The sequence below is a fragment of the Carassius carassius genome, chromosome 24, assembly GCF_963082965.1.
Source record: "Carassius carassius chromosome 24, fCarCar2.1, whole genome shotgun sequence".
NCBI classification, from domain to species: domain Eukaryota; kingdom Metazoa; phylum Chordata; class Actinopteri; order Cypriniformes; family Cyprinidae; genus Carassius; species Carassius carassius.
The window spans coordinates 14,706,571-14,730,428 of record NC_081778.1 but is presented as its reverse complement, the minus strand read 5'-3'; the positions used below and the strand labels follow the sequence as shown (position 1 = coordinate 14,730,428).

General features: G+C 40.1%; 1 protein-coding gene across 1 annotated transcript in view; it reads right to left on the bottom strand.

Moving 5' to 3' along the window:
- LOC132102889 (glutamate receptor ionotropic, NMDA 2D-like) overlaps nucleotides 1–20,934 on the bottom strand; it is a 45,237-nt gene extending 24,303 nt beyond the window's left edge. Inside the window, exons 1-5 of the mRNA XM_059507597.1 lie at nucleotides 20,606–20,934; nucleotides 20,210–20,416; nucleotides 16,769–17,035; nucleotides 13,204–13,532; nucleotides 5,997–6,111 (exon numbers count right to left, since the gene is read on the bottom strand). Coding sequence (XP_059363580.1) covers nucleotides 5,997–6,111; nucleotides 13,204–13,532; nucleotides 16,769–17,035; nucleotides 20,210–20,416; nucleotides 20,606–20,896 — 1,209 coding nt within the window. The 5' untranslated portion in view covers nucleotides 20,897–20,934. The remainder of the gene's footprint in view (nucleotides 1–5,996; nucleotides 6,112–13,203; nucleotides 13,533–16,768; nucleotides 17,036–20,209; nucleotides 20,417–20,605) is intronic.
- Between the last annotated feature and the right edge of the window lie 2,924 nt (nucleotides 20,935–23,858).

Here is a 23,858-nt window from a genome sequence, read left to right as displayed (position 1 = left end):
TGAGTGGATTTTTCTTTTCAGAGAAAAAAAGACAGATTTTTAGCTATGTGATGGGCCACAGAGGAAAAGGTAACAAGCCTGAGAAAAAAAAGCAACATGCGGACAATAAATATACTTCTCATATGCCATGTATGTGCACACATATGACCCTAAGATATCAAACAGCGGATGGCAGCTAAATGACTTTGCATATTAGCACAGGATCAAAACAGAGGCATCTAATTGAAAATAATCGAACAGGAAATGGCAGCAGTCTGCATGTACAGTTGATTCCTGCAAGTGATGGTCTCATTGGGCTAGTTAACCCACTTCTAACTGCTGTGCCATTACAAAGGCTCTGAAATCAAATGCATCCGAGTTGGATCACTGGAAATTACAAAAAGCTGATTCTGCGACATCGGCTCACCTGGTCCCTGTCTCGTTCTCTGTTCATCAATCTGTCTGCTTGGGTCAGTTTGACTGTCCATTTGTCAGCTTTCTCACTCTCTCCCTCCTTAAATGCCAGTTCACATCAAGGGTGATAACTAGAATGATAATTTTTAGAGAATAGGGCAGTGATAACAACAGAGGAACAATACTGTTAGAGTTACTTTAAGAAAAAAAAAATCTTCTTCTTAGCTAATGGATAATACAAATATTTACAGCCAATCCGTATATATCTTGCTTTAAAGAGTGAACTATCCCTTAAAGCAAATGTATGTAGCCCTCTACACTCTCAGTAAAAAAGGTACAAACTGGACAGAGCATATTAGTACCTTAAAGGTACATATTATTACCTAAAGTATACATATTAGTATCTAAATGGAACATATTAGTACCTTTTGAAAGGGTAACACCTAACTTAACCATTTTTTTTAATGAGAACGTACAGTACAGTTAAGTGAGTGGAATTCGTAATTGCAGTTTACACTTTAAAAAAAAAATCATTAATCTGATTAAAAAAATGTAGGGTAATGATTCACATCTATATTTTTTAACTTGAGCCAATGAAAAATAAATAACTTGCCCATAGTGTACACATGCACTTGTTGCAGCTGTAAAACAGTCGGCCCTTTTTGCTGAATTTTGTACCTGCTCTCCAAACTAACATACTTTCAGAACAAACCTTTGGGGATTATGGGAAAGAAACACAAATCATTTGCCTTATTTGAATTCAGTATACCAGCAGAATGATTTTTGCATTTCAAGGTTAACAAAAAAAAAAATTCCATACAGTTGCGTTAAGCTTAACTTCCAAATCAAGCTGCTTTCTGTTGCGGCAAATCTGCTTGACCAACTTCAACCAATGGGGAAATCTTTTGCCCTCTTGAAAAATCCCCAATCGTATGGATCTGTATTGAAATGTAAGCAACAATGAGCAAAATGACAGTAAATGTAACCGCACATTGGTGTGGGAGCTAGTATAACAGTAGTAGTTATTGTTTTAGTTATCCTTATAGTCATCTATCTTGGTGTGAATGGGCCTTTACAGTCTGTTAACCCAAGATCCATTGTCTCTGAGCAGCGCTGATGGGAGGGAAGGGAACAGGAAGGGAATGTTGAGTTTTCTGGTTCAAGTCTGCATCTGACGGACAGCGTCAGCCCAGAATCTGCCACGGAACAAGATCCAGCCACACATCTCAACAGGTGACACCATCTTGTATTTAGGATGTCTGAACAGCTTCATAAAATATGCATAGCGTGTTACAAGTTGCACAGCCAGGCAAGGCAGGACTGTGTCGGATCCGAGTGGCTTTTTGCAGCAGCTTGAGGGATAGAAATGCTAATGATGCACAGTGTTTAGTGTCATGTCCGTATAATACTCTTTAAAGTATTTGAATGTGCTGTTGGGTTTCTCTTCTCCCTCTATGGGGAAATCGTGGCCTAATGGTTAGAGATTTGGACTCGTAATCCAAAGGTTGTGAGTTCGAGTCTTGGGCTGGCAGGAATTGTAGATGGGGGGAGTGAATGTACAGCACTCTCCCCACCTTCAATACCATGACTGAGGTGCCCTTGAGCAAGGTACTGAACCCCCAACTACTCCCTGGGTGCAGCAGCATAAATGGCTGCCCACTGCTCTGGGTGTGTGTATGTGTTCACTGATGTGTGTGTGCACTTGGGATAGATTAATTGCAGAGCACGAATTCTGAGTATGGGTCACCATACTTAGCTGTATGTCCTTTCAATTTCTTCTCTGATCTTTCTCCTTCTCTGTGCACCAGCACCCAAAGCCCCCCACCCCGAATCTTTCTTACTCTTTTCAAACTCCAAAATGCACCTCTCAGGGTCGATCCATGTCAGCAGCAGTCAAATGTTTGAACTATTTTTGATGTTGGAATGTGGGCCGACAAAACGACCGAAATAGGAGTGGTGGAGCATGTGTGGAGAACCAGAGATCCTGCAGCTGAGGGGGCAGAGCCTCATGCAGGCAGAGGAAGAGCAGGGGCCTGATCAAACACCGTCTCCCCTGGGAACGGATAATACTTTCACAGGGTGAAACACAAACATGCTGCCATGACACCCCTGTCCCTGTGAACGTCCCCATGTGAGGAGGATAAAACGAGTCGCTTTTACCCCAGCGCGATCCTTACAAATCCACTAGCAGATTTACACGGCATAAACACACATGGACACATCCTGACAGGTACAAAGAGGGTTTGGAGAAATGTGCTTGGCATTTCATTTCTTAAATGTCTCCCCCCCTGATATGTATCGATTTACGAGAACAGCACGGACAAATGGGATCAAAAGCGCTGTAGCGGTTAGTTTGTTAAAACGCTATAAATGCTGCATGTTGAAGCCATCACATGAAGTGCCTTGTGCACAACAGGCATATAAAAGTTGAGTCATCCAAATCCATTGTCTTCTCCGTGTTAGACAGAATGCATTTAAGAGAACCATAGAAAGAACGGAGCGAATACAAAGACAGCGTGCATCGTGTAGAGCACCCTCCTAAAACAATTGGAAATTGAAAACCTCCTACATTGACAGCATGGAAGCCTTTTAAATGTACATTATGGCGCTCCATTAAATATGTTATGTAAATGACAAAGTCTCTGTGACTCTGAAGTACAAAAGCATCCAGATGTCTCTAACAGCACTTTTCTCCAGAACATATCTGCAAATGAGAAGCAGACGCCAAAGCCAGAATCAGCACCATGCAACCCTTAACAGACTGTTGCACCGTTTGATGGGTTTTTAGGAGTGCAGAGATTTAAAAAAACAACAACCAAATTCCACTGTCTTTAATAGTGTACCATTATATTACCAAAAAATTTAATGAAAAAAAAGGCAAGAAAGTTTTAAAGGAATAGAATAATTTATCTTCTATCAAGATTTACTCATGTCATTTCAAATGTAGTTTTTATACTTTTTTATTTACAGAAACTAGGAGTAGTATTTTTAAATGAGTAAATTAATACAACCATTTTAAACAACAATTCAATTTGTAATTCAGCAAGTGATTACATTGATTTTTATTTAGTATATACAAATAGCAGGTTCTCCACAATTTTTAATATATAAAATATTTTTTACATTTACATAACTAGAAAAATGTATATTCACTGTAGAAATTTCAGAGACTTTTTAATATTTTAATTATTTCCATGACACTTCCAGGTCTAGAAATCACACTTTTAAAATCCCTATATCCAGGTTTTCCAAGAGTCTACATCTACATCTGTTTAAAAACATATTTTGTCTTATTTTAAATTATTTTAGGCCATCTTACGACCCCCTTGGAATTGTGCTGAGGCCCCCAGTGGGTCCCAGCTCCGTGGTTGAGAAACACAGCCATTCAATTAGAAGCCATTCAATACCTTTAAGTCTGGAACGGAATAAGATTCAGCAGTTTTTCAATAATATTCTCATTTGCCACAACTCTCATATGTAACACAATAAGACATGTCAATCCATGCTGTTATGTCTAACAACCAATTGTAATGCCAACTTCAAATATAAAATCAAAGAAATGGGATCTGAGAGATAAGGCAGAGTAAGAAGATTTTCAGTAAACGGTCTGTTCCTCACACAAAGCTATACACAATTTCAAAGGAATTTGTAACTATTTTACATTTTGGTTAATCGGTGCCTAGTCATATGATTGTATTATCTCAACAATACATTTTCGTATAATCTGCTTACACCCCATGGATGGTTAGGTTTAGGGGCCGACCTTTATGTTTACTGTTTTTTTTTTTTAAATGTTACACTTTCATACAAATCACATCACAAATCACAATTTCGCATAGTTTAAGCTAAATACGTTTACAGTGTTCTTATTTATGCAGTTTGACAGCCCCAGTAGTCACCAGAGTATCATTAACTTACTGTCTAGCATCTCTTTTTATGATCAACTGAAGAAAGAAAATCATTTGGGTTTGGAACAACATGAGAGTAAATAATGACGGAATTCTATTTTTGGTTGAACGATCCCTTTAATACAGGATAAAAGAAAGATTTTAATGAAATGAAAGACTGGCCTGATTCAGAATAGACTAAATGTAGAATCGGCAGCGAGGAGGAACTCATTCGCTGGCACCTAAACAAAACCTATATGAGAACACTGACAGAACAAACGATCAACACTCGACCTTTCAAGATGCCCAGGGCAAAACAATCCCTGTGCATCCTCTCACTCTACTACTGAAGCCAGTTAACGTGAGCCTGGCACTCGACAGAATGTGCTGTGGTTCAAACTGCAATCATTAGTCAAACGCATGAGAATTCTCCTGAAAAGCATTGATTTTAAGCTATGTTGTGTACAATATATAATGTGCATAAATTTAGACTGTGACAAGCTAGGGGGATCAGCAGAAAATAACCCCCACTCTGTACCAAAACTTTTTTACTCCTATGGCTCCATGTCAGTGAATTTTGCCCGAGGGAATTAGAAGTACATAATCCGCTGTCATTTTCCCTGTTAACAGATTGTAGAGGTGGAGAACACAAGTGCTGCCAGGGATTACAATTTTCAGTCTCTACGCTCATCTTTGTGGCATCTAAATATTAATAATTCTGTTTTAAGGCATCGACTTGAGTGGCACCTTCATGCATATGACATTCTCCCCAGCTATATTTACTCAGCTGGGTTTGGGATCAGTTATTTTGTCTACACGACAGCAGCGCTCTGCGGAAGAAATGTACGATACACTGATATATGAGAAGCCAATAAATTTAAGGGAGTTTTTATTCATTTATTTATTTATTCATTCTCCACTCAGACATATTTAACACAAACATAACTAGTGAAGAAAGGGGGAGAGGGAAAAGAGGAAATCAAATCTGATTAATTAATTATTTTCCGGTTATTGTTCTTCACATAATAATAAAGTCGCAGGCTAATAATTTAGGAAAGCATTGCTTATCTTAATAGCATACTGAAGGTATCATGCATAGATAACAGGACCAAATGTAAACATGAGCTAATTGTAAATTATGTATGTCCTCTTGAAACCCTAATTATATATTATATGAGGCTTTAACGGTTCTGTGCAGTGAGGAAGAAGTGCATCGTCAACACCAAAACACTCTCTCTAATGCACAATGTGATGCATTGTTCAGAGTTAATTGTAATAGGTTTTTTCTACTGTGGACTGTCATGGGAAATGGTTTTTGAAATTAGTGTAGTGTCAAGTTGTATATCACTTTAAAACTGCTTTCAATCTATATGTCTTACTGCTCCAAACGAGTACAGTATGTTTGCAGCTCTAAGACAGCAAGTACTGTACATCTTTACGATAGTCATGATGACGTAAATTGCACATTTCAAATAAAACAATGGTCTGCCATTACCTTTAAATACCAATATGTATTGCAACTGTTCATATGCATAATTAACAGCGCACAAGTCAAGACACCTCGAATGATATGTAGTATTCTTTCAATATCCATTCCAGCGCATTGCTACTGTAGTGCTTAGCATACTGCAATGCTGCTTTTCATCCTGGACATTACCAATCCATTAAAGCGGTTACACAAGAACAAACAGAAATAGAATTCTGATTAGTTCTTACGTCTTCCCAGCCACTCCCAGACGTGTAGGAGATGACATCCAGAAAGGGGTTGGCCAGGTAGCCCTCATTATTGAACGAATAGTCCCGCCCACCGAGTGTGATGTTACTGAAATACCTGCAAAGCAGAGAGAACAGAGCAGAAACAGTCTGTTGAGATGGAAGAGACCCAGAAAGAATTAGTATGAAAGACTCGTCTTGCAACAAGTCTTGCACAGAGCCCTTCACAAACATCCTAATTAGGTCAGATTGCAAGACTGTGGTGAAGGTAACCATTTTTTTTTTATTCAGCATTGAAATCAAAGGAGGCAGTCACTCTATTTCAAGCACTTAATCTAAACCAGTAAAATACTCGGAACAGTGAGTAAATATGACATTCTTTGTGACTGCTTCAACTGAATCTTTTTATCTTAAATCCAATATGCTTTTGGCAAAATGACTGTATATTTAAAAATCTGACTGGGTGAACAAGTTTGAAGAAGCAAAGTTTGCTCTGTTCTTATGAGCCTTTTGTGAATATTCTTAGCAAAGTACCTACAAAGATCTCTGTGATAAATGCATGCAAAACCATTATGTAGAAGCCTATTTAGCAAACTGTAATTACATCAGCAACGCTAAACAAGTGAATCACTTTTCCCCATCAATCTTCTTCTGATGTGTAATGAGTGTGAGTCACACCGATGGGTGTTACGTTGAGTTTCTGCTCAGTGAGTCCATGTAATTTCTCCCTAAAATGTGTAAAATATATATAATATATATATTATAGGATATTAACAATATATATATATATATATATTATTATTATTATTATTATTATTATTATTTTTTTTTTTTTAAGTTCAGGCTGTTGTTCAGATATTCTAGTTTCATCTCTGGCAGCCAGTAGTTTTTTCATAAAAATGATTGATGAAGCTGTCGTTAATTTTACATTTTTTTTTTTTTTTTGATCAACGATAACAAAGATGACAGAAAATGCGGTGATGATAATGACATATTTAAATGAAAATATAGTGCTGATGAAAACATGATGAGACAAAAATAAAGCTGACTGTTTCAAAGAATCTGATCAAAGTTGATATAAATTGTTTGAATATTTTGTCAAATTTTTGTTTTTAGTCTACTTAAATGGGATGGGATGCTATATGGACTCCGTAGATTACTAAACATAACTAGACGCAGCTGATAACAGAAGTTAAAAATGATCCCATCTGCTCTTGTGTTAAAAATAAGGTGGCTAATCTTCCAATTATAATAAATGAAACTGTCACATGCTTATTGATTATAATGGTGTTATAATGTAATATAATAATAATATAATGTGTTATAATATAATTTGTTATAATAGTGTTCCTTTAGATTCCCCGGGAGCACATGATAGGTAAAAATTGATAGCCTGAATTCACTGTAAGTCGCTTTGGATAAAAGCTTCTGCTAAATGCATAAATTTAATTTTGAATTTAATGGACCTCTTCTAGCTTTTCTGCATTGCTTGCTTTCATGGTGGGCACAACATCAAGCATGCTGTTATTGCTTATCCCCTCCCACCCATGTTGTCTTCTTCAATACAGGGGCATGTCAAACGCCTCCCCCTACAGTCCCTGTGGTGGGGGAGTTAAGGACGTTCATGTCCCAAAGGTGCAGCACTTTCACTCTCATTAGAGTTTGTCATTACAGATAAATAGACTTACTATAAATGCAACAAAGCAGAAAAGTTGAAGGTTAATGCCAAATGAGATAAGCTTTAAACACAGTTCTCAGGGTGAACATAAATAGAAGGCTTTTTAAAGATATTCAAGATCTGCATAATAACAATTTTAAACTACGCTGAAAGCAGCATATATTTGCATGTGCTGGTTTAGCACTTGATTCACTAAATGAATTATGCAGGCAATATCACGAATACACATTCACAAAACCTCTGAACCTGTACAGCATAGTCCCACCATAGACATCCAGACACCTACACAACATCTCAAAAATGCAGAAAGTGCACTTTACCACACGTGAACTTGGATAAATACCCCATTATAAAACTCCTCTCCATCATTTGATAATAATCAGCTGATTTACTGCTGTCATGATTACTAGAAAGTGCACACAAACATCCCTTTCATATAAAAAATTATTTTTCACCTGCTTAAATTTTATTGTGAATAAAGCACAAAACACGGTACAATGAGCCTTATTTACACAGAAAGAGGGCATGTTTGTGTGGTAATGAATGATAATTACTTAATTTAAAGGTACAATTTGTAAGATATTTGCAGTAAAATATCCCAAAACCACTAGGCTAGTGTTATATATTTTGTCCAGCTGATTACTAACAATATTTCTAATATTTTCAACTACTTGTAAATCATGAGAAAATTCCCATTCTAAACAGTGACATGGGGCAGTTCAGTCGCCAGTCAATGATGTTGTTACCGCCTTTACTGACGTAGAAACCACATGACAAAAGTGTCGTGGACAAATGTGGAAGTAGCTTCGCGACAAACTTCAACTAGAAAGAGATGCCTATCTCGCTTGTGTTTTACTCGACAGGTGAGTTGTTTTTATTCGTATCTTTACAGAAAATGTATGCTATTATAACTATCAACAAGATTACTATTGTGTACTATTATGTTTGGCATACACGCCAAATGCGGGGTCAGCGTATGCGGGTCTGATCCATAGTCTGATCACATATTTGCATTGGTTTTGTAAGTAATCTACTTGCGCAAATCGTTGAACTCGCGTTTGAAAATTATGACATCAAACACAACATTTATAAACTTTACCTCATCCATTAAATCCATGTTTTATATTTCCATCTGATTGATGGCTGTCGGCGGTTGGGTAGAAGACAACAAATCCCATCATTCCACGCTCCTTCTTACACCGCCTTCACACTGGCAGTTGAAATCAGCTCCGATATGGCTACGAAACGACCGGAAGTCATTCATTTCCTATGGAGATTCGCAGACCGCATGCGAACGGCTACAAACCGGGTCCGAACGAGAGATTTCCGATGCTTTTCAGTCCACTGGGGGAGTATTGCGTATTACGGAGCTTATTTCAACTGCCAGTGTGAAGGCAGCGTTAGCGTCATCAAATCAAGCGATTGTTATTGTCTTGGTAGTGCGCCCTCTAGTGGCAGGTCTTACAACCTGTACCTTTAAATACTCTGATTTTACCTGTTAAAAACTAGTTTGTGAGTGGTAAGTAAATAAGACACAGCTTTTTACGCTGCAATACCACGGACAAAAATGGTTTAATTATTTAGTGCATTTACTCCAATGAGAGTATCTAAATTCATTCCTTGTATTGCAGCTATAACTACTATGCTACTACTGTATATAGTTAAGATGAAGTAATAAATAATTATACAATAATATTGTTTTTTTAAGGCTGCATTTATTTGATCAAAAACCCTTCTAAGTATATTTTTACAATTTAAAACAACAATTTTCCGTTTTATTATATTTTAATGTAATTTATTCTTGTGGTGGCAAAATTGAATTTTCAGCAGTCATCACTCTAGTCTTCGGTGTCACATGACCTTTCAGAAATCATTTTAATATGCTGATTTGCCATTTAAGATTTATTATTATTATCAGTGCTGAAAACTGTTGCCTCGCTTAATGTTTTGGTGGAAACTGATACTTTTTTTCAGGATTCTTTGATGAACAGGAATTTCAAGATTTAAAGATAAGTATTCATTTGATATATATATATATATATATATATATATATATATATATATGTGTGTGTGTAAATGTCACACACCTGGACTTATTTTGTGTGTTTTTTCCCCTGTGACCCAGTTTCTGTCTTCCGTGTGTGGTTTTGATTAGTTCCCAGGTGTGTCTAGTCATTTTCCCATGTGTTCCATGTCCCTGTTAATTTAGTCATGCCATCCACCTGTGTTTCCCCAATTATCCCTTCTATAAAAGCCTTGTCCTTTCAGTTCTGTTTTGTCGGGTCTACTCATCTAAATGTCAACTTGTCACCTGTTACTTGCCACTTGCCTCTTGCCACCTGTTATTTACGACTTACCTTGTTTATGTTTTATTTAATAAATCCTTGTTTCGTTTATCCCTCGGCTCCGTGTTCCTTCCAGCAGCATAAGCCGTGACAGAAGACCCGACCTGAAAAAGTTAAAAACTGCGTGTTTTCCCTCCGTTTTGTTTTCCGTTTTTTTTTCACAGTCTTTTTTCTTTCCGTAGTGTTTCATGGATCCCCTCTATCGCCCCGAATACCTCCTCCTCCTGCTGGAGCAGGAGGGACTGTCTCTCGAGGACCATACCAGACGGTTTCTCTGGCTAGCTAATGCCACCAGCTACCCGGACCACTGCACCTTTTATCACGCCAGCCTGAACCCTAGGTGCAGAGCGTTGTCGCCCGAAGATGGTCCTCGGGAGGATTTCGCCGCATTTATAGAGTGGAATCTGGTGAGAAATGGGTCCCCTCTCACGGTCGGCCCAATGGAGGATCTCGCCAGGTCCACTCTGGACCCAGAGCCCAGCCTACAATCTCCCCACGGTACGAGGCATAAGCCCGAGCCCACCGATGACGGAGAGCCAGAGAGCATCCCGTCAGACCAGGTGCGAGAGCCGGCGACACTGCCCACCACGAGGGAGCAAAATGTGGAGCGCCAAATGGGTCAAAATGAGGGGGTTTCCAGTTCACCTATGCCAGATCCTCTGTTAAGCCCAGGAAGGGCTCCTGATCTTCCGTTAAGCCCAGGACGGGCTCCTGATCCTCCTGTAAGCCCAGGACGGGCTCCTGATCCTCTGTTAAGCCCAGGAAGGGCTCCTGATTCCCCGTTAAGCCCAGGACGGGCTCCTGTTCCCCCGTTAAGCCCAGGACGGGCTCCTGATCTTCCGTTAAGCCCAGGACGGGCTCCTGATCCTCTGTTAAGCCCAGGAAGGGCTCCTGATTCCCCGTTAAGCCCAGGACGGGCTCCTGTTCCCCCGTTAAGCCCAGGACGGGCTCCTGTTCCCCCGTTAAGCCCAGGACGGGCTCCTGATCCTCCTGTAAGCCCAGGATGGGCTCCTGATCCTCTGTTAAGCCCAGGACGGGCTCCTGATTCCCCGTTAAGCCCAGGACGGGCTCCTGTTCCCCCGTTAAGCCCAGGACGGGCTCCTGATTCTCTGTTAAGCCCAGGACGGGCTCCTGTTCCCCCATTTAAGCCCAGGACGGGCTCCTGATCCTCTGTTAAGCCCAGGACGGGCTCCTGATCTTCCGTTAAGCCCAGGACGGGCTCCTGATCCTCCTTTAAGCCCAGGACGGGCTCCTGATTCCCCGTTAAGCCCAGGACGGGCTCCTGATCTTCCGTTAAGCCCAGGAAGGGCTCCTGATCTTCCGTTAAGCCCAGGACGGGCTCCTGATCCTCCTTTAAGCCCAGGACGGGCTCCTGAACCCCCGTTAAGCCCAGGACGGGCTCCTGATCTTCCGTTAAGCCCAGGACGGGCTCCTGATCCCCCGTTAAGCCGAGGACGAGCTCCTGAACCCCCGTTAAGCCCAGGACGGGCTCCTGATCCTCCGTTAAGCCCAGGACGGGCTCCTGATCCTCCGTTAAGCCCAGGACGGGCTCCTGATCCTCCGTTAAGCCCAGGAAGGGCTCTAGCCCCAGAGCTTACTCCAATGCCTGCTCCTCCAAAATTCCCTCCCTCCCACCCACTCCAGCCTCCTCCTCCGCTGTCGTCTGGCTGCCCCTCTGCTCGCCCTCAGCCTACCATCATTGTGGTGCGAGCTCAGCGGGACCGCCATCCTCCAGCGACGCCTTGGTCGGCGTCTCCCTCACCTCCGCCTCCAGCCTCTGAGGCCTGGACTCCGCCTCGGCCCGTTGACCCGTCGGCTCCACCATGGCTCCTAGCTCCTTCCTCTCCGCCGTGGCCCGGCAGTCCGCAGGCTCTGCCTGGCTCCCTCGTCCCTCCGGCTCCGCCTTGGTCTGGCGTCGTCCATCCTATGCCTCGGGACTCCACTCCTCCGGCTTCGCCTCATCCCTCCGTCCCTCCGGCTCCGTCAGGCTCCTTCATCCCCTCGGCTACACCTCAGTCCTCGGTCACTCTGGCCTCACCGCGGCCTTCCGGATCCACATTGCCGCGTCAGTCACCAGAGCCATCTGTTCCGCCTAGGACCTCCGGCTCCTCCCCGTCACCCTGGCTCTTCGGCTCTCCGTCTCCGCCTCGGGCTCCTCCTCCATTTGCTCCGTTGCCGTGGGTCGAGTCCCTGGAGTCAGTGACCATTCCTCCTCCATGGCTCCTTCCACCGTCGGCCCCACCTTGGGCCGTTATGGCTGTGGCCTGGGTCCTGCTGGGTACCTCCTGCTTCACATCCTTCCTGTCTCCTCCCTGGCTCCTCCCTCCGTCATCTCCTCCCTGGCTCCTTCCTCTGTAGTCCCTGTCTGCTGGCCCCCTCCTGGGAGGCTGTCCTCCACCGGAACCTCCTCCCAAGTTCCCACCCACGCCTCCCTTTGTTGTTTCTACGGTGCGAGGACGCACCTACCGGGAGGGGGGAGTACTGTCACACACCTGGACTTATTTTGTGTGTTTTTTCCCCTGTGACCCAGTTTCTGTCTTCCGTGTGTGGTTTTGATTAGTTCCCAGGTGTGTCTAGTCATTTCCCCATGTGTTCCATGTCCCTGTTAATTTAGTCATGCCATCCACCTGTGTTTCCCCAATTATCCCTTCTATAAAAGCCTTGTCCTTTCAGTTCTGTTTTGTCGGGTCTAAATGTCAACTTGTCTACTTGTCACCTGTTACTTGCCTCTTGCCACCTGTTATTTACGACTTACCTTGTTTATGTTTTATTTAATAAATCCTTGTTTCGTTTATCCCTCGGCTCAGTGTTCCTTCCAGCAGCATAAGCCGTGACAGTAAAATTATTTTCTTGAAAAAACCTCTACTGAACTCAAACATTTTAAAAGTAGTGTATTTATTGAACAAAAAAATAAACCTTTACCAATTATGTTACCACCTTTTTTCGCTGCCCAATGAAATCTCATTTGATTAAAATCAAATCTCACCCTACATCATGTCCCATCAAATATTCAGTTTCACTTAATACTGCACATTGCATTAGTCAAATGCCTAATGAAAGCTTTGTTATGTTCAAGGTCACTATAATATAGAAGAAAGTGTTGCGCTGCTTGGTGTGAGCATGTTGTATCTCTCTGTGCAAAACATACAATTCACATCTTGTATTGGAGGAAAGAACTGTCTCTTACTTCATTCTACCGCGAATCCTCTGTGTTCCGTTGCCTTCTGTCTGGCAGTTAGTGACAAAGTGAGGGCCTCCAGTGGCTCCATAGTCTTTCCGCAACGCGACCGCTCCATGGGTAAGGATGGACACCCCACGGGCGATACGACGGCGGGGTTCGTCCCTCCAGCCCTGCGGTCTGACCGCAAACAGTCGATTGGGAAGTCCGGTCAGGCCCAGCTCTGACAGAGCCGGACCCACCGCGAACCATATGTGAGAGGCACTGGCCTGACCAGCTGCCCAAGCAGCGTGGAACACCTGTTCTGCTTCCTCTTGAGAGCAGTACAACAACCGCACCTAGAGTGGGAGTGGGGCACAGAGGACAGAGGGGACCAAGATGAAAACCAGAGAGCAGGAGCAAGAGAGGAAACAAAAGAGAGTGCAAACAAGAACACAGAGGTCAAAAGGGAGGAAGAGACCATTAGCGGAATGAGAAGAGGAAAAGGAAGCGAGGACAGGAGAGGCATTGGGTTTACAAATTTTAGAGCTGGAACTTACTTAGAAAATCAACAAAACTGATCATCTTTGCAGTGTGCTAGTAGAACCTGAACCTTTTTTTTTTATTATATTTTACTGTCAAATTCTTGATGAGAGTATTTCCATTTTACAAAACAGAGCCTATAACAGTCCTAATTTCAAAAGATTAAAATGTCGCTGTCATCATTAAACTTCAGATATTTTATAGAGCATTTGTGTCAATTAAACAGAGCACAACAGAAAGGGAGTGCAATCGCTTGGATCAGTGAATTTCGATTAAAACTTGAAATCCTATATGCACTGTAATTAATGAAATATGAAAACTAACATTAAAGGGATTAATGAAAAATTATTAAGGCTTCATTACAGGAATTAATAAACTGATTACTGCAGATTGATGTACTACAGTATGTACCATGTTTAAAGGGCAGAATATGTGTGCTCCTGCAGTCATACATTCTACTGTACCTCTCACCAGTTAAAATCTGTTATTTCAATACTATTCATTCTGCCGCATTTAAAGTGTAGTGTTTTTCATCACTTTTTTCACCACTTTGTATAGCATAGAATATGGCTTACTTCAATGTGCACACTGTCTAAAGAACAATATTGGTTAAGATATCTGATTAATCAATCAAAGAATGAAAGAAGTTATTAGTTGCAGCCCTGATGTATTACGATTTATTCCAGCCAAACATTAACAAACAGAAATGATTTTACAGGATAGGAGCATTACTCCTTTGGAGTAATTGTGCTGGGACATGCCTTAATGAAGAAAGACGGATACAGAATGGATGGAAAGAGAAGGAGAGAAGGAAAAGGGGAGAAAGGAAACCAGCATATCTGGGAGGGAGAGAGAAAGGAAGGAAGGAAGAGAGGAAGGAAGAGAGGAAGGAAGAGAGGAAGAGAGGAAGAGAGGAAGGAAGGAAGGAAGGAAGGAAGGAAGGAAGGAAGGAAGGAAGGAACGAACAGTAAAAAGCAGAAACTGAGAAATGGACTAAAGTTTTCACCTTTACAATGCATGAGAGAGAAAGCCAAGAGAGATAGACTGTAAAAGAGAGAGGACAGGAGAAGAGGGCTAGAGAACTGGGAAAAGAACAAGAGAATGATAGAATAAAAACATAGAAAATCTCATATCTAAACTCACCAGCCCTGAACAGGACAGATTAAGTGATGAAATTTTGTTCTTACACGTGTATATACTGTATATATCCTATATGTGTATAGGGTGCGATGTACATCGAACCCTTTGTATGTTTAATACCGTAATAATGGTAATATCTGTATCACATTTTAAAATAGTATAGTTTTGGACCTGGTTTTTTGATTGGTCAACACCGTGTCCCTGTCATGCTAAAATACACAAAATACGTGAAACACACCAGTTTATCACTGCACAGCTCGTATAGCAGACATTTTTGTTGCATAGCAATATTATCATTGACTATATCCTTTAGCAGAAGAATGCCACTTGATAATGTTTGGCAATAAACATTGTGATGAATTGTCATATAATTACAGCTAGATGGTTTGCAAGTATTCCGCTGTGCATTATACTTACCTCTTGTACCAAATATTGCTCCTATGAGAGTTATTTTTAGGGATGCACCTATATTAATATTCTAGCTCATAATTATAAGCCAATAAGTATTTTATCTTATAACTGATAACCAATAAATACAATAGCTGATATTAAAATCCTACATTATTTTTCCTTATATACAATAATAAATAAAACATTAAAAACTTCAAATTAACACCACAACATTAAATGTATTATTTAAATAAATAAAAAAACATTACAATTTAATAAAATGATTAAGATGAATCATGATTGTATTTTAAAACAATCCCTTTTTATATAATAACTAACTATTATTAGGAGATAGTAAATATCACCTAAATCTGAAAACCGGACAAATTAGCATGCAAATTAAATATCTAATATAGGCCAATATATTTCAAAATATCGACTGATAAAAAAAACTATTTAAATTCTTTACAATTATTAATACAATTATTAATATTAAATATATTTTATTTAAAATATATATTTTTTATTCAAGATCCACTTTAAGTATTCATCGGATAATATAGTCTAAATATAAAATAAAAAATTAGCATGCAGAATAAAATATCCAAAATATATAAGCAATATCGACAATATACATAACATTACGACAGTATGATAACAATACATTTCAAACAATACATCTAAAAACCAAAAGATAAGATCATTCTTAAGAATTGAATAAGTCTGGCATCAGTACAACAGAGTTGAAAACAATCAGCAATACTCGCTGAAATAAATATTAAAATTAAATTGCTCCTAGTACAATCAACAAAGTTGTCTACACTGCACTACAAACAACTTTCAACACAGTGTGTAGACTATAAAGTTTTTGCTTAGTGTTTTGTATTTATTTTTTATTTACAATCATACAGCTGACACACTGCAGTACTATGAATGGTATAGGAATACTGTATCTACCCACTGACACATTCATACTACCCAACGTAATCTAAGAATGCATTTGCACTCTATATAATCTACTATGCAACTTTCTGTGAGTATATAAATGCATGCTTTATGTATGTGTGCAATATTTATTTCGCTGTGTGTGTAATTGAGCAGAAGCACTGCAGACTGAATCTAATGCATACGGCATTGGGCTGCACCGCCACAGGCTCTGTGTTATATTAACACTGACATCAGTGTACTGGGACCCACGAGGCACAATAACACCCTCTAACACACACATACACAGAACAATAACGGCCTGGAGCCAGAGGACAACCTGTGACACACATACACACACGTACGCATTACACAAATATAGGTAGAGATGGGAAAGGGAGTGGGAATGAGAGAGGAATGAAGGAAGGACAGCGAGAGGTCAGAGAAAGATGGTGGAGAAAACAACTGAAAGAAAAAGTCAAATAAATGGTTAAGGACAGGAAGTGATGCCTGGTGGAGGGAGGAAGAGTAAACGAATGATTAAATGAGATAGCAAGCGAATAAGTGAGACAGAAATGCAATGACCTTCCCTCTCTACCTGTGCTTCATTCTCTTTCAGTAGCCGTCGTGCACGTGCTCCTCCTGGGTCATCGGTTAAATTCAACATCACTACGCTCTTCTTCTCCCAGCCGATGAATGACCCGTCGGTCAAACCTTCCACTACTGACAGGAAGTCCTGGTAGCCATGGTGACGTGTGGACACCACCGAGAAGGCCGTCCAATCGTACTCCTCCAGCACCTCAAAGATCACCTCCAATTGGAGCGTGGTGGAAGAGCTGAACTGCAGGAAGATTGAGCCGGTCTCCTGCAGAGTAATTAAGAAGGTAAACGACTACATTTCCCAAGACTAAAGACAGCTTCCTTGCATAAGGCATCATGGGAACTACATTTCTTCTTTCTTCTGTTTCTAATGTGACATTCTCTAATCATAACAGTAGACAGTGCAATTAAGGGGAAAACTAACTACGTTTCCTGTGATTGAAGACTATTTATTGCCTCCAAGCATCACAGGAATTACAATTCTTATAAAGAGTTACCAAGATATACACAGAGGTGGGTAGTAACGAGTTACATTTACTTCGTTACATTTACTTGAGTAATTTTTTGGGGTAACGAATACTTTTCGGAGTATATTTAAAGATGGGTACTTTATACTCTTACTTGAGTGAATTTTTTGGGAAAAATCTGTACTTTTACTTCGTTACTGTGGGCGACGCTCCTCTCGTTACTTTATCTTAATGCAATAAATGTTATAATGCTTCAGTTTATTCCAAACGCGCCGTCTACTTTTCTCTGGGCAATGAGCGATGCCCATTCGCGAATGATTCATTCTTTTGAGTCAATTCTTTTCAAAGGCTTGATCAAACCAATTGGCAAACGAGTGAATTGGTTCATGAATCAGTTTGAATGAGTCGTTCAGTTTCCTGCCGCACGCGCTGAGCGTCTGAAGTGGTTCACTCAGAGTTGTAACGTTTAAGAACAGAAAGAGCGTTGAAAACGTGGCTGGAACTGCACTGAATTGAAATCTGCAAAGGTTATTATTTGCTAGCGATGGAGATCCTTATTAGATGAACACCGGGTGTGCTGTCTACTGTTTAACAGGTAATAACTTGGGCTACATTCGATTACAGTACACGATACCACTGTGACATTAGTTTGTTGTACGTGTGTGGCTTATAACAGAGGGGAGTCAAGTTGAATGAAGCTTCCAAAAGACAAAAAATAGCCGATTAAGATTTTATTAATTTTAATACAATCACACTGTTGCAAGTACGTTCAGCGAGTCATATTATCAGCTGCTAAATTCAGATCTGTGATTGCTTGCTGGCGCTTAGCCAGAGATAGATGCGTTTATACAGCGCTGCGCATTATAACAAATCACACATGATTCTTTTGAGCTTATTAAAGCATTGGCCAATCAGAGGCGTTCAGATGAGTCATCGCTAAAATTCCGGTTCTTCCTTCACTCGCTCACTGACTGAATACCTCTTTCTGGCGAATTCTCTCGCAGGAACAACAAAGTGCAGATGTGTGTACGAATCTTTAATTAAGATATTGATTTCACAGTGTTAACAGTTTCAGTGATTTTAATGGGAGTTTCTGAGAGTGATTGAAATCTAGACTGTCAGTGAAAATTATCTTTAATAATGTAAATGTTATTTGCTCTCTTTCTGAACAATGAATGATTAGTAGCAATATTTTATCACATTAACTTTCAATGTTAAATTCACATTTAATATAAAGTCAGTCGTATTAAAAATATGTTATGGCATGACACCTATATCTGTTACTTAAGTAAACAGACAGGGTTTTATAATAAATTACATAAATTGGAGTAAAGGCTGATGAAATATATACATTTATACACGCACACATACATTACATACATTTTATCTATATATCTAAATAAAAATAGGCTCAGTATATATGACCCAAAGTAACTAGTAACTAACTACTTGAGTAGATTTTTTATCCGATACTCTTTTACTCTTACTCAAGTAACTATTCAAGACTAGTACTTTTACTTTTACTTGAGTAAATATTTCTAGAAGTACTTTTACTTTTACTTGAGTACAGTTTTTGGGTACTCTACCCACCTCTGGATATACAGTTGCTGTAGGAACAGGAGGGAGGTCCTTTAGTAACTGTAATCGTCACTGGAGTATGTTGCGCAGTTTTAAATTTAATTTGCAATGGCGTCGAGTGTATGCGTGGGTCTGAGAGGGTGTAGGATTCAATGCAACATCATCGACAGGATTCAATATCATGTCTCTAGAGTAAAGAATAAAATGATAAAGAAAACATTTGTGAATTAAAATGTTTTTTTTTTTACTTTTTTGTTTTCATACTGTGCTAGAGAGAACATGTCGAGACGAACAACTGAAATTGCAAAACACAGATCGAAGCACCTCAGTGAACACGAGGGAAAAAACGAGCAGACCATATGGCCTGCAGCGGTAATGCATGACCCTTGCCCTTGCTATTTATCCAAATGGATGTTAGTAATGCCATCCCTTCCTACAGTTATCGGTGTGCCCTGATCAGGCCCCGACAGAGACGATGGCAGCCCTATCTCTGTCCGTTTAACGGACCTCCTCAGGCATTACCATTAACAAACAATGCCCTTATAGCATATATTTCAGAATCAAAATCAATCGTACTGGCTGGGTACAATCGCTTTTAAGAGTAATTTGACTTTACATTTGCTGACACAAGCTTAAACATCACAGGGAGGCTTGGTGGGGTTGTTGAGTTCGAGGGGGGTTAAAGTAGCCTCCAAAGTAGCGCAATGAACATTTCCCAAATATCAAAATTCAAAATATGTCATTTCCGTACCTAAAATATATATTTTACACCATTATGCAGATCATTAAAAAAAAGCTAAAAGGCCTTCACTGGCCACCTTTCAAAAAAATGTCAAACATCTACCACAGGTTTATCATAGGCAGAATGCTATCAACCCTCCGCAACAGTTTAAAATCAGCAAAATTCCATGCAAAGAAATGTGGATTTGGCAACCCTGCATCCAACAGGAGTTGCATCCAAAGTGATTTAAATACTCTGCATATTGATGGCGGCTCCCTGATGCGCAAAAATCATATCCAATATTAGAATGTTTTGCAAGCCTGAAATTCAGCGAGAGCGGGATTAAGAAAACAGCAAGCAGGGCTATAATACAAAAATTCACACAATGAAAGGCAACTGAAGCAAATGAAGACATTTTGGGCGATTTAGAAATCCCGGCCAGATGCATTTCTTTAGGTCCAGAAAGAGAACATATCTGGGGAAAAGAGGATGGTCACCCTATAATAGTGTAGCAAGGCATGAAGCAGTTCTGTGTAGGAAACTTTGCAAAACACCTAATTGTGTGGATTCTTATTTAATTCATTGGATTTTTATATATATATATATATATATTTTTTTTTTTTTCTGAGCAATGGTAAATGTGACTATACCTTAATTCTCTAAACAATCATACCTGTGGTACCCTGCCCAGACCTGCTCCCCCTCCCACAGCAACAATGGGGAGGCCGGTCTGGGCCGAAAAAAACTCCAGCATGGGGGCCAGGGGGCCAGAGGCCAGCGGGAGGGGTCTCTCATCTTCATACACGAGTCCCTGAAGGGGCCTGGCTGCCAGCAAGTCACACAGCTGAGAGAGCAGCGTCCTGGGGCTGCTGTCATTCACCTGTAGGTAATTTACATTCACTTCACATTCGTGTTCTCATTCACACCACATTAACTTTTGTAGTTATGAATGAATACTCATGCTTAAGTGCTTTTGTGTCACTTCAGTTCACAATCAACAAATGGGTGTTCAGGCTACTCTAAATTTAAAATCAGTTTAGTTTAATTTGCATGACATGATCAGACAGACCTGGAGCCAGATTACGTTTGCAGATCCCCACTGGGTAACGACACTCTCACCAAAGCTGCTGTGCACACGTCCGAATCCAGGGTATGGGACCCTGCCCGCAGCTGCTGCAGCCCCTGCTTCCCCTTGTTGAACTGTTGAGCCCGCATGGATTACTGCGATGTTGAAATGCATTGATGCCACCGGGTCCCGTTCACGCTCTCGGGGCCGGAGCAAGAGATGAGGGGAGGAGCTACTCTGACCAGCCCATTGTACCAAGGCCAATAACAGAGAGAGTGTGGGTACTGTGACCATGGCAATAAACGAGGAAGCCAAACGTGAGGGTACAAAGAAGGCCTGAGTGAAACCAGTAAGGAAAAACAAGAGGGAAACTCAGATTAAAATAAAATAATACAAGCAATTTCTTGAATACATTTTTTTAAAGAATCACTTGAGAGAGAGAGTAAGTGCTTAGAACAAGAAAAAGAAAGAAAAGTAGAACAAGAGGGATGGAAAAAAAGCACAAGAACTGACAAAAGAGGAGGGGAAATGAAATGGCCTTTTATTCAGGACACAGGGTGAAATGGAGCAACACAGGAGGATAATTGATAGGGATAGAAAGAAAATGTATGTGAGCTTGTATTTGTACAAGTTTATCTGTTCTTGTGAGGGCCTGAAACCATCTTGTGAGGACATCTAAAGTGGTCTTCACTATTTGAAAGTAAACACACACACACAGTAGTGAACACACGCCCGGAGCAGTGGGCAGCCATATTGCTGCGGGCACCTGGGGAGCAGTTGGGTGTTCGGTGCCTTGCTCAAGGGTCTCATCTCAGTCCTGGTATTGAAGATGGAAGAGAGCGCTGGTTATTTACTCCCCCCACTGATAATTTCTGCTGGACCTGAGACTCGAACATGCAACCTTCACGTTACAAGTCTGACCTTTAACCATTAGGCGACAACTACCCCCCAAGGCCTAACTAATAAGTGAGTTTAACTAATTAATTCCAAAAATTTAAATACATTTTTTAAGTTTAAAATGGCCAATTATTCAGGAGTCCTCCATGACACTCTGCAATTCCCAAGTATTTTTTTATTCCCAAGTAGTTTTGGTAAACTGGGGGAAAATGTAATTTATTTTGTTAGATACTATTTACATGTATTGTGTGAACAACTTACATCCCAATGATGGTTAGATTTAGGGGTGATATTAGATGTGAAATTTCATATTTTGTTTAAAAAATTTTATGTTTAGTAAGAACCAAACCATGCACATTCATATGAGATCAGCAACTGTTTAAATGGATATTTTCATGAGTCATTTTATTTTTCTTCCATGTTAGTCACACCGCAAAAGTTTTCAAATTTAGTATGAAGCTTCTTTCTGAAAAATAATAATAAAAAATTATGCCAAACTACTTTTTTTTCAATAGTTTTTTTTTTCATTATGGTATCAGGACTGTTGTATCACACTGATTTTTTTTTAAGCTATCAACATGTTCTTTAGTTTAGAAAATAAAAGTGCATAACAGAGGAGCTGTATTCAAATTAATTGTATGTATGAATTACTGTATTTTAATGTAATGGTAATGAATAGGCTACATTTTAAGATCTGCACAATAAATAAATAAATAGGTGTCACGTCATTGACCTAAATATCATTATTTTAAAACAAATCCACAGCATCTATGAAAGGCCCCCACTAACATAGCTTCTAGTGTGTGTGTGTGTGTGTGTGTGTGTGTGTGTGTGTGCATTAATAAAAACACTGTCAAGGAATGGATGGTGCTTACTGTAAAGTTAATGAATAATAACAAAGACTAAAATATAAACACACACAAATTCTTTATACCCACATGACCGAACTCACACACCAATAAAATGATTTGGGAAGTAAGAGGTTAGTGCAGTTGATAAGAAAGTGCCACCATGATGTTTTACGCTCCTTTATATCTCAGTTACACACAAACACACACACACACACACACACACACACACACACGATACAAGCAAATCATTTTCAATTTACTTTTGTGGCGGCTCCTCCTGGCTGCTCCTCTCTCTTTCATGACTTCAGGTGCTAATGCAATTGCATGGAATCACCAAGCACCAGGAATCTCTGACATAATATTCCCTCTCTCCCAATTCTGTCACTGCTTCCTGGGTTTATTCTCTTTTTGTTGCATTCTCTTTCTCCCTCTGTTTTATTTATTTGTCTCTAAGCCTGTTGGTCTGTTGACCCTGACGAGACCTTCATATGAATGAGAGAAAGAATTAAGAGGCCAAAGACGAAGCAATGAGCAGAATATGGAGGGATGGAGACAGAGAAAGAGAAAGAGGCAGAAAGGCAGACATTGGAAATCTGTGGCTGGAAGAGGTAAATATACTCCTAATGACTAAGATGAGGACAGAAATGGGGAGGAGGGAAAATGGAGGGAGTGAAGAGTAAGAAAGAGGGATGAAATATGGAGGAATAGAGGGAAAGAGAGAAATATTGATTACGGGGGTGAGTGTACGTGTTTGGCCTGAACAAACATGCTGGCAATCCTCCAGTTTTGACAGACAAGGGACAGTTTGAGAGTGTGTGCGTGTGTGTGAAGTGTGTTATGTGAAAGGTAGGTGGAAGAAGGGGGCTTGGAGAGTTGGAACGCACGGAAGAGCAACCGAGCACATTCCACAACAGCATATTACTGTTTTTGAGTCACATCAAATTAACCTGAAGTAATCATAGCCTGAGCTTGTCAATTAGGAACCCACTGTGCTAATGTTGTGCAAAAGCAGCAATTTACTGCCGCTTCCACAGGTTGGAGACGTGGGAAGTGCACAAGCAGACCTGAATTCATCAAAGAAAGCCAAAAACACTCAACAATATATCATCCACATGGAAAGGACTTCTTTGTTGCTTACAGACCCCCAGGCAATTCTAAAATACTATGGAGTACATTACTACAGTATAACGGCTCTCTATAAATCTACATAAATCTCTAGTGTCTTTTACTGATTTATTAAATATGCTGCGAATGATTTATTTTTAAAGCGATTCAGATATGTTCAATTCAGAGACGCTTTAAGAGATGTTCAGTTAAGATTATTTACAATGAAATAATTATAAGCTCATGATGTACAGCATTACATGTATATTTAAACAGTTACCAGATTCATAAGGCAGCAAAAGGTCATTTAAGTTTTTTTAGTACAAAAAACCTGCACTTTATGGGTCTTATATCATTAGATGCATGTATAAGGAAAAATAACATATTATATTTTACATGCTTAA